Raw genomic sequence first — 16495 nt, 5'->3', positions numbered from 1 at the left:
TTAATGGGTAGATTTTGATAATTAATGAGTACGAGAATTTGAATTTTTGTGTGACGTTTTGCCCATGATGTAATCATTACTTCAACATTAAGACAATGCCCAACTGATTATACTTTCTGCAAATGCCTAGAGAGCGTAAAATTCTTGTTATTATAAAATGCTTAAAATTATTATAATTATATGTACCAGCGATTGCTTGCATTGGTGAGTGCGTATATCATTGGTATTCTATTTAAAAAATACACCTGAAATGCAGTTATACCAATCCCTGCCATTTACCCCTCTGTGGTATCTAACAAACAGTTTGGTGATTTATTCATGTTTTATCGGTAGGTTTCATATATATCATACTGTTTAATTATTTATGTTGTAGGTTTCATACATCGTCTTTCTACTGTGGTACAGTTATGCCATTTTATTCAACTTTAACTCCAAACCCACTGTAGGAGATATCTTATTGTTTGGTTGGATTACAACACTGATAGTGGAAGAATTCAGACAGGTAAATTGTTATCTTGCTTTTTATCTAATATTTTCTCATTCTACTTTGTCTTTATGTAAATAGTTTATGTCACCTGTCATCATTCTGTCATTCTGATTAGAACACATTTAGGTACAACTAATTACTATACATTACACAGCATTCCAGCACATGACAGAACTCTTGACATTACATTACACAAAATAGCATCACATTACATAACTGAAACACACACTAAATGAAACATTCTTTGTTATTGTCTTTTTCATTACAGTTTACATTACATCACATCACACAAGATAGCATCACATTACATAACTGAAACACACACTAAATGTAACATTCTATGTTAATGTCTGTTTCATTACAGTTTACATTACATCACATTACACAAAATAGCATCACATTACATAACTGAAACACACACTACATGTAACATTCTGTGTTATTGTCTATTTCATTACAGTCTTTAATACCAGAAGACAATGAAACGGTTGGACAGAAAGTCCGTAAGTGGGCCAGTAGTTGGTGGAATATTATGGACTTTCTAAGTATTGTTTTAGCCATTACAGGATTTATACTACGATGGTTTCCAATGACATTTGAAGTCGCTAGATCCCTGTATGCAGTCAATGGAATGATATTCTTCCTAAGAATTCTAAGAATGTTCTCTCTACATATCACTCTGGGACCTAAACTTATCATGATAGGAAAAATGGTAAGTTTAAAGTCGTGGATTAAGTTTTATTATGATTAGAAAAATGGTATCATACTAGGGGTTTGGTTTCCAATAGATTCATTGCACAATTTGTATAGTATGTGTTACCCTGTTCACTGAAACTGAAATGTAAGCAGAAACTTAGTGTTTTTGCCTAATGCAGAATTCTTACAATGTCCTATAAATTTAGAAAGCGCTTTATGCAGTTCAATTTCTCTAAAGATTTCTGAGAGTGTACAAATCTAAGAGTTTGGCAAAGTATGTCCAGTCTCATGGCACGCTATTTCTTTCCACAATGGTGACTTGAATTGCGCCATTAATAATACAAACTGCTTACAAACATATGTGTGCATCAAACTCAAAAAAAATCAACCAAACAATCTTGTAATTTAGCCTTTTTAAAAAAAAAAATTGTCATTCTAGTTTCTTGGCCATGTTTACATGTAGCTGTAAAGTTGCAGAAAACATGAAAATGAACTTGAGAGGAAACAACGGCATTGCACAACAACATGTAGTACACTAGTAAACATTAGTGGCAACATGTACTGTACATCATGCTATTCTCAACACCATTTATCAACTTAGTTCCATTCTGATTATAGTAATCAATCAATCAATCAATCAATCAGAAATTTATAGAGCACCTGTATCCAATACGAAGTAAAGTTCAGAGGCACTGTACAGTTGAATAAGTATGTTTTAAGGTTCTTCCTGAAGGCATTGACTGTGGGTGTCTGTTGGAGCTCCGGTGGCAATTTGTTCCAAAGATGCGGTATTGCAGGTGGAGATATCATGGTGTACAGCTAATTTGATGCACCACTGATACACACAGTTTCTAATGACAAATCAAAATTTGGTGTTCCCCTATCTCTTAATATGTGGTAACTCACAAGAAATCCCAGGTTTTTTTTCATTTTGATTCACAACAACAAAATTTAGCTATCATGAGAGGGCGCTGTGCAGTACTGAATCTTCAGTATACAAATGTATTATATATCAATAACACAATTTGGCATCTCTATGTTGTCTTTTAGCTACAAGAGATGTTGTTCTTTCTCATGATCTTGTCAGTCTTCATGATTGGTTATGGCATTGCTGCGCAGGCCTTGCTCTACCCTAACAGATCAAAATGGTATTGGGGAATATTCCGAGATGTTCTCTACATGCCCTACTTTCAGATTTATGGAGAACTTTTCTTGGAAGAAATTGATCCATCATACGGTGAGCATTGCACATTCTGAAACTTATTAATTTCAAGATTTCAAAAAAAAAATTAATGGTTGTCTTGTTGTTTTGACATTATATGTCTGAGTAGTCATTCAGTAAAAAGAAAATTAGATTTAAAAAAAAAAGTAAATCAAAAATAGTTTGTGATAGGATTTAATAATGTTGGGTTCTTATATAGCGCTTTCCCACACCGTGCTCAAAGCGCTTTACAATTATTACCCCTGGCTCAGATCAGAACGGCACTACGGCCCTTTAGTCTTCCTCAACTCCCTGGGGAGCATACAATCCATTTGTATGTAATGTTGCCCTCGGACTTCCCCTAGAATCTTCCTGTTTTCAAATTTTCATCTTCAGTGGAGGAAACGTAAACCTTATGGACAAATGCTTGCTATTGATCATAATTTTCATCCAGTCAGGTGGAAATAGTTTTTCACAACTCTTGAATTAACTTTCCATCCAGACGCATGCACATATATGTGTGTACTGTTCACAACTCTCAGATGAACTTTCCATCCAGACAGATGCAAACCCTTGAATTGTTCAGTAGTAATGGAGTACCATAACAGCTTGAATAATCTTTGACTAGTTTTGCACCTCAGCAGGGTTTTTCAACATATATCTTGTTCACAACTCTTAGATGAACTTTTTCATTTATACTAATTTTTCAGGTGACAAAGACTTCCCAATTTGTGATGCCAGTAACATTGACCCAACCCAGTCCTGTTCTGTAGGTCATCCAGTAATTCCATATCTGATGGCAATGTATCTCATTGTAGGAAATGTACTCTTACTCAATCTACTCATTGCTATTTTCAGGTAAGATTTCAACTCTTTCAGTTAATTAATTTTATATCAAGGTGTATTTTTACTATAATATGTGTCAATTTTCATGTCATGGTAAAGGGGTTCAGACTAGACGGGAAGGTTCATTTGTATGTGTTATATTTCTTTCGCATAAATAATTACTTGCAGTGTTAGGTCTACATATCATATACCCAGTATCTCTTCCTATTTTATTCAAAGGAGAGTGCATGCATCGAACCCATGCAATAATTTTTTGTATCTTTGCCCTGGCACAATTTGCCCCAATATGATAAGTTGTCGTGCTTGTTGACATTCATTCCCTCAGTGATTTGGTTTTGATATTTTTCTCGATATCTACATTTTTGAGCATAAAATAACATGATTTCACTATTAATTTATGTGGTTATGCAATTCAGTGATGTTTCCATGCCACTACCTAGGGTATAATAAAACCTTTATGGCCCAGATATGGGTTTTGCAGACCCCTGTAGTATGGCTTACGGGGTGGGGCCTCCTAAAGTCGGACCCTTCTACCATACAACCTTGGTCTGCAAAACCCATATATAAAGAGTATTACCAAAACATATAGCATGCACATCAGGGGACAAATTTTACTGAAATCGAAGTTCTTAAAATTTCATATAAGTGAAGACTTTAAGTATAATTCCATTCTTAGATCATAATAACTTTGAGATATAAACTTGATGTCCTTCTGTTTACATTCAGTTTTGTGTTTGAAGAAGTACAGACAAATTCCTTACAAGTATGGAAGTATGAGGTGTATGACTTAGTAATGGAGTTTGAAGACAGACCAGCTCTACCACCTCCATTTATTATCTTCAGTCATATCTTCCTTGTCCTAAGATGGTTTTATCGTAGATTTAAAAAGAAGAACTCTGAATCTAACGAAGGTCAGTTTTATCACTTTCCCTAGTTACTGTTAATTAACCTATTTATTTGGGAAAAGATTTTAAAGTAGAATGAACCTTGGGGACAATCTCCATGAAACTTTGCCATATGAATTCTTGTTGTTCTTTGTCCTTTTGAAATAATAAGAATTTTGACATCTTGTTTTCAAGGAAATCAACACACTTGTATTTTCCCATAGAATTAACACAGTAGTTGTGGGTGGCCATATTGGATTCACGTTTTCAAGGAAATCAACATGGTATTTGTTGGAATTCCATTTTGCACCTAAGGAACCAATTTTACTGAAAAATCAAAGTTCATAAAATGTCTTCAAACTTTGCCTTTTAAAAGCTTGTTTCAGGTCCTTTTGACATAATACAACATAGTTGGAGGTTCACCATCTTGTTTTCAAGGATAGACAAAGTTTTATTTCCATTGAGTTAACACAGTATTTGGCAGCCATATTGGATGGTGGCCATATTGGATGGTGGCCATATTGGATTCTAAAATGACTAAATTTTGATATCATGTTGACCTTTATTAAACAATTATGATGACCTCTGATTTGGTTTTAACAAAGGCCTAAAAGAAATTGTTTGGTTTCGGTTACCCAACCCCCACATAGTTTTTCACAGCCAACCCTAAACTTCTTTTTATGTATTCAAGGAAAATATGATAAAATCGCAAAACTTGTGAAGTCTCACGAAAAAAAATGGATGCAGAACTTGACATCAATTTTAAAAGACAATATAAACTATTCTTCCAAACTGCAATGGCTGTACATCTGATGAGAAGAAACCAATAACACAGAGACCATATGGAAAACAACAGAAAACATAACTACCTGAACTATAGACACTCACACATGAAAAAAAAAATTAAAAAATTAAAATTAAAATCTACCTACCGGTACCCCACCTACTCTAAAATTGAGCATAATCGGAACTTTTGCCTAAGAATGGGTCCTGAATAAAGGAACAACAAAAGGCTTGAGTATTACCAATATCAGCCACGTACTGTGATGTTAAAGGTGATTCAAAATGCTCACATTCACTATCGCTAATTTGCTAGACGACATGTTTGTGAAATGCATTCTGGTTTTAAAACTTTTCAAAAGCGTCTGCAAACACCTTAAAATGACCCTTTTTCAGTCACTTCCCTTCGGATTTACTTCGAGAGTTTTCGGGTATTTCCGGTCCACCTAGACCACGGGATTTTATGACGTCATAAAGAGACATGGATAGCACGTAGCCTATGGCGAGCGTAGTCACTAGGTGAACAAAACTCAACAGCATTGTGAAAAAATACATTGCTAGTGGTTGTAACAGACATCAGTAAACAAAAACTACACTCTACATGTCTTATTAACCAACATTTACCGATATTTACTCACACTTTCTCACTAATTGGCAGTATCTGTGGGTATAAATGCTAAAATATGATCTCCCCATATTATGGCAAAATAAATCAAAAATGGCTAGACTAGATATATATAAACACTTGTAATGTCGCGTGTTTCACACTCATTGACTTTTATTTATCTGATTTTTTATTATTTGCCGACAAGAAGCATTACGATACCGTGGTCACGTTTGACGGCATCCCCGGGCCAAGGACGGCATATTTTAGCCCAATCGTACTCGTGTCGCCTTTTGAACAGTGCATTTAACAACAAAGTAAACATATTTCATCTCGAATAAATATACTAGCTATTAGAATACCAATGGGAAACTTCAAGAAGGCGTATCGGGACATGTGCCACAATATATTTGTTGGTCCCATAATACACTAATTGATTCGATTTGCTCCGAGCATATGGAAGCACGCTCCGAGTCATTGCATCATGTACATGTAAATGGAACTGTGACCGACCTAATTTTGTTGTCCATATATAAAATGAGACTGACCTGCAAATTTTTCACAGTTTTCGTTGTGGTCTTGTATTGCCACATGTTTGGCTTGTGAACACAAGTTTACATCTATTATTGTCTAGGGCGTAATACTCTAGTCCGAGTCTGAAACCCATATAAAACCTAAGAAACTCGCATTCGGATCGGACAGAACAGAAGTAGGTCTCATCGACTTGTTGGGGACTCGAATTATTGCTTGTTTTTATCACGGTATACAGGTGATTATTATATATCGGTAGAGGGGTAGTGTTGTCAAGTTTTGTGCAGTCACCGCGGCCGCGGCAGTAAGCTCATACTAGGCCGCCGATCAACTTGAAGCTGAAGCAGTGTATGTACAATGTACGTATGGAATCGGGAGAGCACAGCGCACATTCGTGTCGGGTTAAATTTATCCACGTGTTGATGTAATCCATATTTATCAATCAGATATATTGTAAAATTCTTCAAGTCGTACAGAAATAACGTCTCTAAAACAAACCCTGAGAAACGGGACCGGACGTGGCTAGCCAAGTATCTAGTTGCAGGCTTTCTTTCATAACCATGTGCTGGGGTCACGACCTTGATTGCCGACGTCAATATTGTCCAATCGTATTTGATACCATGAACACATCGCGATATTTGATTTGTTGGTTTCCTAAACTGTACACTTCGAATACCATGATTCGTTACAGAATTCTTCTAATGAATATTAAATAGGCTTGTTGCATTAAATTAACTGATATCGCAACAAGGGAAACCATACAAGTTTTCTTCCAGACGAGTTGCTAAAGTCATGTAAATGACAACACTAAACTCACGAAATTTCCTCAATTCTTTACAATTTTATTGCTGATGATATGGCAATCTAATAGCTAGTATATTTATTCAAGATAAATATGTTTACTTTGTTGCTAAATGCGCCGTTCAAAAGGCGACATCAGTGAGTATAGTCGAGTATAGTGGGCTATAATATGCTGTCGACGCCATGCCTGTCGAAGATATTGTAATGCTTCTCCTCGGCAAATAATAAAAAAAATCAGATAAATAAATTGAAACACGCAAGCGACATTACAAGTGTTTATGTATATCTACACTGTAGTCTAGCCGTTTTGATTTATTTTGCCATAATATGGGGAGATCATATTTTAGCATTTATACCCACAGACACTGCCAATTAGTCAGAAAGTGTGAGTAAATATCGGTAAATGTTGGTTAATAAGACATGTAGAGTGTAGTTTTTGTTTACTGATGTCTGTTACAACCACTAGCAATGTATTTTTTCACAATGCTGTTGAGTTTTGTTCACCTAGTGACTACGCTCGCCATAGGCTACGTGCTATCCATGTCTCTTTATGACGTCATAAAATCCCGTGGTCTAGGTGGGACCGGAAATACCCGAAAACTCTCGAAGTAAATCCGAAGGGAAGTGACTGAAAAAGGGTCATTTTAAGGTGTTTGCAGACGCTTTTGAAAAGTTTTAAAACCAGAATGCATTTCACAAACATGTCGTCTAGCAAATTAGCGATAGTGAATGTGAGCATTTTGAATCACCTTTAAAGTTAGTGTTACAATAAGCTTATCTATAGCCATGCATGTACTTCCAATATGTACCATTCCCCTCTCAGAGTTACACATTAAAATCCAGTTATATATGTAAAGTTCAAAAGGAACAGTTGATGTCGACAAAATTACAATTTTTCAACTTTTAATTGGTCTACAGATCACAAGACTTATTCAGCCAAGCATCTTGAAATCTTACGACTGTTAGAACGAGACTGTGCAGCAAGTTATAGGAAGAAGAAACTACAAGATGAGGAGGCTAGTATTGAGGAAAGAATGAGTAAAATAGAGAAAAAGTAAGTGGGAGTTTTGTACCGTACAGTTTATAGTGAGGGCGCTATGACAGGGCTAATGGATTTTGTGAAGTCAATGACGAGAAGTCATAATGTACCTATCAACAGGTCACTTGTATTTGCCTTGACTGAACAAAGAAAACTGTAGTAGTTGGGAGATTGATATTTAAATTATCAATGATAACCGAATCAGAATATTATGACAGATGTGCATGAGTGCAAGTGTGGCATACTCAGAGTAATTGCACAAGTGCTTGCAGTGTTTTCTGTAGCAGTACTTTCATGAGCATAGAGAGTAAAAGTGCAGCAGAAAACACTGCAAGCACGAGTGCAAATACCCCCAAGTACTCACATTGGCACACACACAGCATGGGCTTCTGTTATTATTACATACGTTTATCTGAAACAGCAAATGTCAATAAAAAATCATACTGTGTGATCACACACTTTCATGTACAATTAATGATCTTGCTATCATTTGCATATCATTTGCATGCAGGTATGCAGTAGTGTTGTTCATATAATATTGCGCTGCTAATACCACTAGTATGCATGCGCACTGATGCAAGTAATCTGTAGTACATAATTATTACAAAGAAGTCTTGGCCAGAAACACTTTATTGTATATTACAAAGTTTGTGTAGGATTGTGTGGCAATATGTGTATGTGTCTGTGTAAAAAAAAAAAATTGCTTGGAGCCAGTCCCAGAACAAAAGAAAATTTTGAAGATCATGAAATTACAAAAGTTTGCATAAATATGAAGACTGGATTTTCCAATGTTGTTTGTCAATGATTACTGTAAATTAATATACTCTTTGTTTCTTTGTGTTTATTAGAGTTGATACGATTGTCAAATGTACGGAAGCATTACTGCAAAGGGATGAAATGCAACGGGATGCACAATCTAAACATCGCAAACCTAAACAAATACAAGATGGCAAAACTAAAAGAAGTAGAAAAGATAGTGGTGGTGATGATGAAGATGGTGGTGGTGGTGGTGGTCAGGGTGGCACACCTGCTCACGTAACCATTGCATTGCCAGCACTTGGCAACCATGGTAACTATGAGATGCCTGGGCCAAGTGATGCAGGTAACGGTTACTATGACAACCACAGAGGTGCAGAAAAAAGAAAGGATGACAAACCAAGAAAAAAGAATGGAAGGAAAATTGAGGATGAAGAGGGTGCTAGACATTTTAATGTGTATGCAAGCCCTGCTGCTGGTAGAGGGATTGACGAAGTTGATGGAATAACCCCAGTGGAAGAAAAAACTGAATGTATCGTAAGAGTTGAGGATGCTGAGGAAAATGGAAATAGACCAGATGAGGATATCCCAAAGAAGAAACATAAAAAGAAAAAGAAGACAAAAAAGAAGAGAATCTCTGAATTTCCTGATTTAGAAATGAGACTTCTTAGTCCAGAAATCAGACCAGATAGTCCAGAAATGAGACCAGTCAGTCCAGAAATAAGACCACTAAGCCCAGAATCAGAATTACTAGATCAGTTCAGGTCACCAAGTCCAAAAAGTGCTTTGAAATCTCCAAGTGATAGTAATGGGGGGTCTAGAGAACCTCGAAAGGTACGGTTTAGTGAGGAGGACATGACAAAATTGATGGATGAATATGAAGATGATGAGGAGGAGGATGAAGAAGACTACAAGAGAAAGAAGAAGAGAAAAAAGAGAGGAAAGAAGAAATATGAGAATTCTTTCATGTTGACGAATATGGGTGACTGGAGGGGAGAACAGATTGCTGTGCCGATTGACAATGGTACAGACAGAAAACCTAAGACGATGAGAGCAAGATGGCAAGGAGAGTTTGATTTATATCATGCATCGGATAGCACCACAGACTAAAGTCATCAGATAACAACACAGACTAAAGTCATCAGTTAGCACCACAGACTAAAGTCATGAGATAACATCACAGACTAAAGTCATCAAATAAAAACTCTGACTAAAGTCATCAGATAAGAACACAGACTAAAGTCATCAGATAGCACCACAGAGTAACATCAACAGACAGCACCACAGACTAAAGTCATCAGATAACAACACAGACTAAAGTCATCAGATAGCACCACAGACTAACATTAACAGATAGCATCACAGGCTCAAGTCACCAGATAAAAACACAGACTAAAGTCATCAGATAGCACCACAGAGTAACATCAACAGATAGCACCACAGACTAAAGTCATCAGATAACAACACAGACTAAAGTCATCAGACAGCACCACAGACTAAAGTCATCAGATAGCATCACAGACTAAAGTCATCAGATAGCATCACAGACTAAAGTCATCAGATAGCACTACAGACTAAAGTCATCAGATATAGCACCACAGACGACACTGTGCTCCTATACATGGACCTATTACCGAATCACATCTGTCAACTGTGTAGAAGGAAACTGGATATGTCACGTTATAAAGTATTGACATAGATTAGTGAATTCTTAGTACTTCTAGCACCAGTTCACATACCTGATGCCAGAGGGTCAAAATAGAACAAGAAGGTTGACTTATTCTCAGTACCTGTAATATCATTTTACCTCCCAGAGGGTCAAATTAGAGCACAAAAGTTGACTTATTCTCACATGCATCTAGCAGCATCTAGATGCATCTAGCAGAAATCATAGTATTGATCATAGACCCTCCCCCAACCATTGGTGGAGGGTCTATGTATTGATCAAGAAATCATTATTTTATAACACGCATTAAAAAATTCATTTCAAGTAATGAGAATTCATCTGTTATGTTTATATAAATCTTATTTCAACTTCTCAAAGTTTAAAATGCCAAGTTTGTAGGATGTGCAGATGACTATTTGATACATGCTAAAGGGTCATTTGAGATTTGCTTCCAAGAAATATTTTGACTCTGTGAGTAGAAATTTACTAAATATGGACCCAGAGTCCATGAACATTCATTATCATATTTAATACATGTATGACAATGGCCAAATCTTGACGTGATTTGTACAGTGTAGACTAAGTGACTGAGTATCAGTGACACTAGCGATGGAACATATCAGTATTAACTTCCAAAATTTACTACCTGAAATACCTCATTTTTACCCAGAATTGAATTTTTTTAGTAATTGTTCTAACAGAATCACAGATAACTGTCTACACATCTTGATTTTTATTTTTATTACCTGAAACAAATTATTCAATATCATAAAAGTCAAATGAAAGAAAGAAAATCTTGAACCACGATCTCTTATTAAGGATAATAAGATACATTATGGGAGAAAAATTCAACCATCCTTTTGTTTTCAGTAGTCAATTTCAGGTTCCAAGATGCATTGTGTGAGAGGACATTGCCACATTTTAGTATTGTTTTGTCTTTATTACATTTGAAATAACATATTCATCAGGAAATTGATGGAAAGACATGGTGACCATAGAACAAAGACTAAACGCCATCAATGACAGAGAGGGATTTTACGGGTGAACCCAGGGTATGGTCAGTGACAACGATCCCCTGAGTAGCACATGCTAACCCATCAGCGTGCACACAATACATGGCATTGTATGGAGAGACACACAGTGCATCTTTTAACAGGAGCAGGTCTATTGACATTACATGTTAGTGTACTTATTCAAAACAAGTAGTCTTTAATGTGTGCCATGTCAGATATCAGGGCGCCCTCACACATTGGAGAAGGCTCATGAGGACAGGGTGACATGACATACAAGTTACCTATTAATTATTCTGATCATTCAAGATTCTAATGAATTATATTGATTTCCTAGTTAATTTACATAACGTTCTTGTATGACTGATCAATATTCATGCAATACCGAATTGTACAATATGTAACACTATGGCAGGCCTTGTTATCACAGAAATAATACTTGGAAGTAGCTAGCATACAATCCCACCAAAGAGACATTTTCCAAGAAAACAATCACTTTATTTGCATGAATTGGAGTCTTGATTTGAGAAGCCAGTTGCCAAGTTCACTCGAAGGTCAAGTGATTTGAATTGTGTCTGTGTGCCAAGTTTGATATAGAAATATCGTTAGTTTATTTTTGTAAGATAACTGTTGTAAGGTAGAGTAGTAACGTGTGATATTGGTAATGAAATAATTATAGATGTATACTTAAGAAATTTGGTTAATGACATGAAAATCTGTTGGTTTTCTGCGTCGGTCTTTCATCTTAGTCAGGATTAGAAACACAGTAGTGTGGCATAGACTATATTTCTTGTACTCATAGTTCATTGAGTGGGATTATTTGACAATCCTTTCTTAAGTTAAATATTCGGTTAAAATAATAGGGATACCAAACAGTAAAAATGCTGACAATGTTTTTCTGCATAAAATTTTGTTGCATATCACCAAGTGATTTTGTATCATTCTGATCAAAATATTTGATGATTATTTTGTTATGGAAAGTATGAAGTGATAATTTTGTATGTTAAAAATTTTTTTTTTTTTTAAAAAGTGATAATTTTGTCAATTATTTTTAATAGATACATTAGATGTATGAATTGAAATATGTATTTTTTTAGAAAGTATTTTATTTTTTATATAATGAGGCTGACTGTAGTATTATGGTTGGAATTTATTATTACGTTCAACGTCAGTGTAAAAATAATATTTTAAATTTGTTATCAACTCTGTCATAAAATGTTAATTGTATGTTTGGATTTTATATATTTGATAGTTTTGTGAAATATGTACATTTTGTATCTATCTTTGTATATATGTCGGTATTAAAAGAATGTTTATACTATTGCGTGTAAATAGTTTGAAACATGAATCCATCCATTAGTCTTATTTTATCATGTTGAACTTAGAAAGCTCACGATATGTGATGTTTTTTCATATGTTGAAATGTTGTGATATGTTTCGTATAGAAATCTCATAACATGTTTCATGTTGAACATAGGAATCTCATGATCAGAAAATGTTTCAAATTGTCAATGAGCATTAGAATTTTGATCACAATGTTTCATTCAGAAATCTCATAACATGTTTCATGTTGAACATAAAAATCTCATGATCAGAAATGTTTCAAATTGAACATTAAAATTTTGATAACGTTTCATTCAGAAATTTCATGTTTCATGTTGAACATCGAATTCTCATGACGTTAACATGGAACATATAAACTTTGATCATAATACATGTTGAACATGTAAATCTCTGCACACCATTCATGTTGAACTTAACAATTTTGATCACAATGCATGTTGAACATAGAAATGTTATGACATGTTTCACATTAATTTCAAGCTTTCAAATACATATATCAAACCAGAAAAAGATTGGCCTTGTTGCTGAGAATATTTCCAAAATAATATAACAAGAATAAATAATTTTCTACATTGACATTTACAATTCTGAGACTCTTTACAAACTGATATTTAGCGAAAGCAAAAAACAGAAGCTCTCATCCACACCTGTGCGCTTGTCAAAAGTTTAAATGTCTATGGTGATACAGTAACCTACAGAGATGAGCTTCCATCAATATGAATAAATGTAATAAACTAATATCATATGTTAAACAGTATGTAAATTGATGTAGATTTATGTTAATGAGATAATCAAGTTTATGGAAAGCCCTGCTACTTGCAGAAGTCTTGGTTTATCAAGTGAAAATGTAGAATGGTCCATCAAGATGTTTTATTGTAGAAATGATATCATTCAAAATGAGATATACATAACTATCAAAATGATGGGTAAGGTTTTGCTACCAATGAAACTACAGTTTAAAAACTAAGAAGTGTTATCATGACATTTTAGATGACACCTACGACTTAGACCAGAGGGAATTAGAGGAGTTTTCTAGAGATCTGTGTTGTTTTCTTGTTTAAATGACTTCTATTGGAGAAACATGTTAACACAGGGTACATGATTGTATGAAGAGAAATACTTAAATTGTCCTGTATTTTTCCAAATTTTCATCAGTTACATTTTTTTTTCTACATTCAAAGACAGTTTTCGAACTCTGGTTATATGTATTTTGGGGATTCATTTTGATCCATTGTACTTGAACATATATTGATTTTTGAATTGGTTGTGTGTGCATGTATTTGATGATAAAACTCAGGAGCATCATTTGTAATAAAATATTATGATACATATCTGTACATTATGTGTATGCTTTGTACGAGTCTTATAAATGTGTACATTGTGTATGTGACAACATATTTGCACACATAGTTTTGTGTACATGACAGCTATACATACTTGTACATACTGTCAGACTTATGTGTACATGAGTTACATGTACACATGTATACATATGTGTACAAATTCTCTTATAATGTGTATGTTGTAGTCAAATGTACTTACAATTAGAATCATTAAATCTGAAACAAAATGTTGTGTGACTCGATGAAAATGTTACCAACAGAAATAGTTCAGCCAGATGACATGTAGCACTGTTAGTATGATTTTTGTTCAGCCAGACTATAAAATGTAGCACTATTGGTGAGATTTTTGTTTAGCCAGATGATAAAATGTAGCACTATTGGTAAGATTTTTGTTTAGCCAGATGATAAAATGTAGCACTATTGGTAAGATTTGTGTTGAGCCAGATGATAAAATGTAGCAGTGTTGGTGAGATTTGTGTTCAGCCAGATGATAAAATGTAGCAATGTTAGTAAGATTTTTGTTCAGCCAGATGATGTTTTGTTTCAGGTTTCATGATTTTAATTGTACTCGGTAATATGTATTAATTTTCCACTTTTGAGTTTGGGGTACTGAAGCACATAGCAGCTGAAACACACTGTTACGTTTTTCATGACTGAAGTAATTTCCTCTAGTCTACACATCCTCCTTTTGTAATTCTATCTTCAACAAATAGCCATGCCTGCTGTAACTACTTCTGTTACTATGGTTAATCACCCAAGTCTTGATCAGTGTACATCAACTGAAAAATGGAGAGTGGGGTTTGTGGACAGTCTTGTGATGGATTCACTTTTCGACAACATCACAATCTCCAGAGATGAATCACTCATATGATTCTCTAAAAAACATTAAAATTTTGATAACGTTTCATTCAGAAATTTCATAACATGTTTCATGTTGAACATCGAATTCTCATGACGTTTAACATGGAACATATAAACTTGGTCACAATACATGTTGAACATAAAAATCTCTGCACACCTTTCATGTTGAACTTAACAATTTTGATCACAATGCATGTTGAACATAGAAATGCTAGACATGTGTCACATTAATTTCAAGCTTTCAAATACATATATCAAACCGGAAAAAGATTGGCCTTGTTGCTGAGAATATATCCAAAATAATATAACAAGAATAAATAAATTTCTACATTGACATTTACACTTCTTAGACTCTATACAAACTGATATTTAGCAAAAGGAAAACACAGAAGCTCTCATCCACACCTGTGCACTTGTCAAAAGTTTAAATGTCTATGTTGATACAGTAACCTACAGATGAGCTTCCATCAATATGAATAAATGTAATAAACTAATATCATATGTTAAACAGTATGTAAATTGATGTAGATTTATGTTAATGAGATAATCAAGTTTATGGAAAGCCCTGCTACTTGCAGAAGTCTTGGTTTATCAAGTGAAAATGTAGAATGGTCCATCAAGATGTTTTATTGTAGAAATGATATCATTCAAAATGAGATATACATAACTATTAAAATATATGGGTAAGGTTTTGCTACCAATGAAACTACATGTACAGTATAAAAACTAAGAAGTGTTATCATGACATTTTAGATGACACCTTCTACGACTTAGACCAGAGGGAATTAGAGGAGTTTTCTAGAGATCTGTGTTGTTTTCTTGTTTAAATGACTTCTATTGGAGAAACATGTTAACAGGGTACATGATTGTATGAAGAGAAATACTTAAATTGTCCTGTATTTTTCCAAATTTTCATCAGTTTCATTTTTTTTCTACATTCAAAGACAGTTTTCGAACTCTGGTTATATGTATTTTGGAGATTCATTTTGATCCATTGTACTTGAACATATATTGATTTTTGAATTGGTTGTGTGTGCATGTATTTGATGATAAAACTCAGGAGCATCATTTGTAATAAAATATTATGATACATATCTGTACATTATGTGTATGCTTTGTACGAGTCTTATAAATGTGTACATTGTGTATGTGACAACATACTTGCACACATATTTTTGTGTACACAACATAGCTGTACATACTTGTACATACTGTCAGACTTTAATATGTATACATGAGTTACATGTATACATTTGTGCACAAATTCTCTTAAGGTGTACTGTATGTTGTAGTCAAATGTACTTACAATTAGAATCATTAAACCTGAAACTAAATGTTGTGTGGCTTGATGAAAATGTTACCAACAGAAATAGTTCAGCCAGATGACATGTAGCACTGTTAGTAAGATTTTTGTTCAGCCAGACTATAAAATGTAGCACTATTGGTAAGATTTTTGTTTAGCCAGATGATAAAATGTAGCACTATTGGTAAGATTTCTGTTGAGCCAGACTAAAATGTAGCACTATTGGTAAGATTCTGGTCTAGCCAGATGATAAAATGTAGCAGTGTTAGTAAGATTTGTGTTGAGCCAGACTAAAATGTAGCAATATTAGTAAGATTTGTGTTGAGCCATATGATGTTTTGTT

General features: G+C 34.5%; 1 protein-coding gene across 1 annotated transcript in view; it reads left to right on the top strand.

Annotated features, from left to right (window-relative positions):
• LOC144446907 (transient receptor potential cation channel subfamily M member 8-like) overlaps positions 1-13910 on the top strand; it is a 33706-nt gene extending 19796 nt beyond the window's left edge. Inside the window, exons 20-26 of the mRNA XM_078136753.1 lie at positions 374-502; positions 948-1199; positions 2234-2420; positions 3095-3242; positions 3957-4141; positions 7749-7884; positions 8718-13910. Coding sequence (XP_077992879.1) covers positions 374-502; positions 948-1199; positions 2234-2420; positions 3095-3242; positions 3957-4141; positions 7749-7884; positions 8718-9735 — 2055 coding nt within the window. The 3' untranslated portion in view covers positions 9736-13910. The remainder of the gene's footprint in view (positions 1-373; positions 503-947; positions 1200-2233; positions 2421-3094; positions 3243-3956; positions 4142-7748; positions 7885-8717) is intronic.
• Positions 13911-16495: the final 2585 nt, after the last annotated feature.

This window comes from Glandiceps talaboti, chromosome 15 (assembly GCF_964340395.1).
Source record: "Glandiceps talaboti chromosome 15, keGlaTala1.1, whole genome shotgun sequence".
NCBI classification, from domain to species: domain Eukaryota; kingdom Metazoa; phylum Hemichordata; class Enteropneusta; family Spengelidae; genus Glandiceps; species Glandiceps talaboti.
Note: the sequence above shows the minus strand (reverse complement) of the source record. Positions and strands in the feature narration are given on the sequence as shown.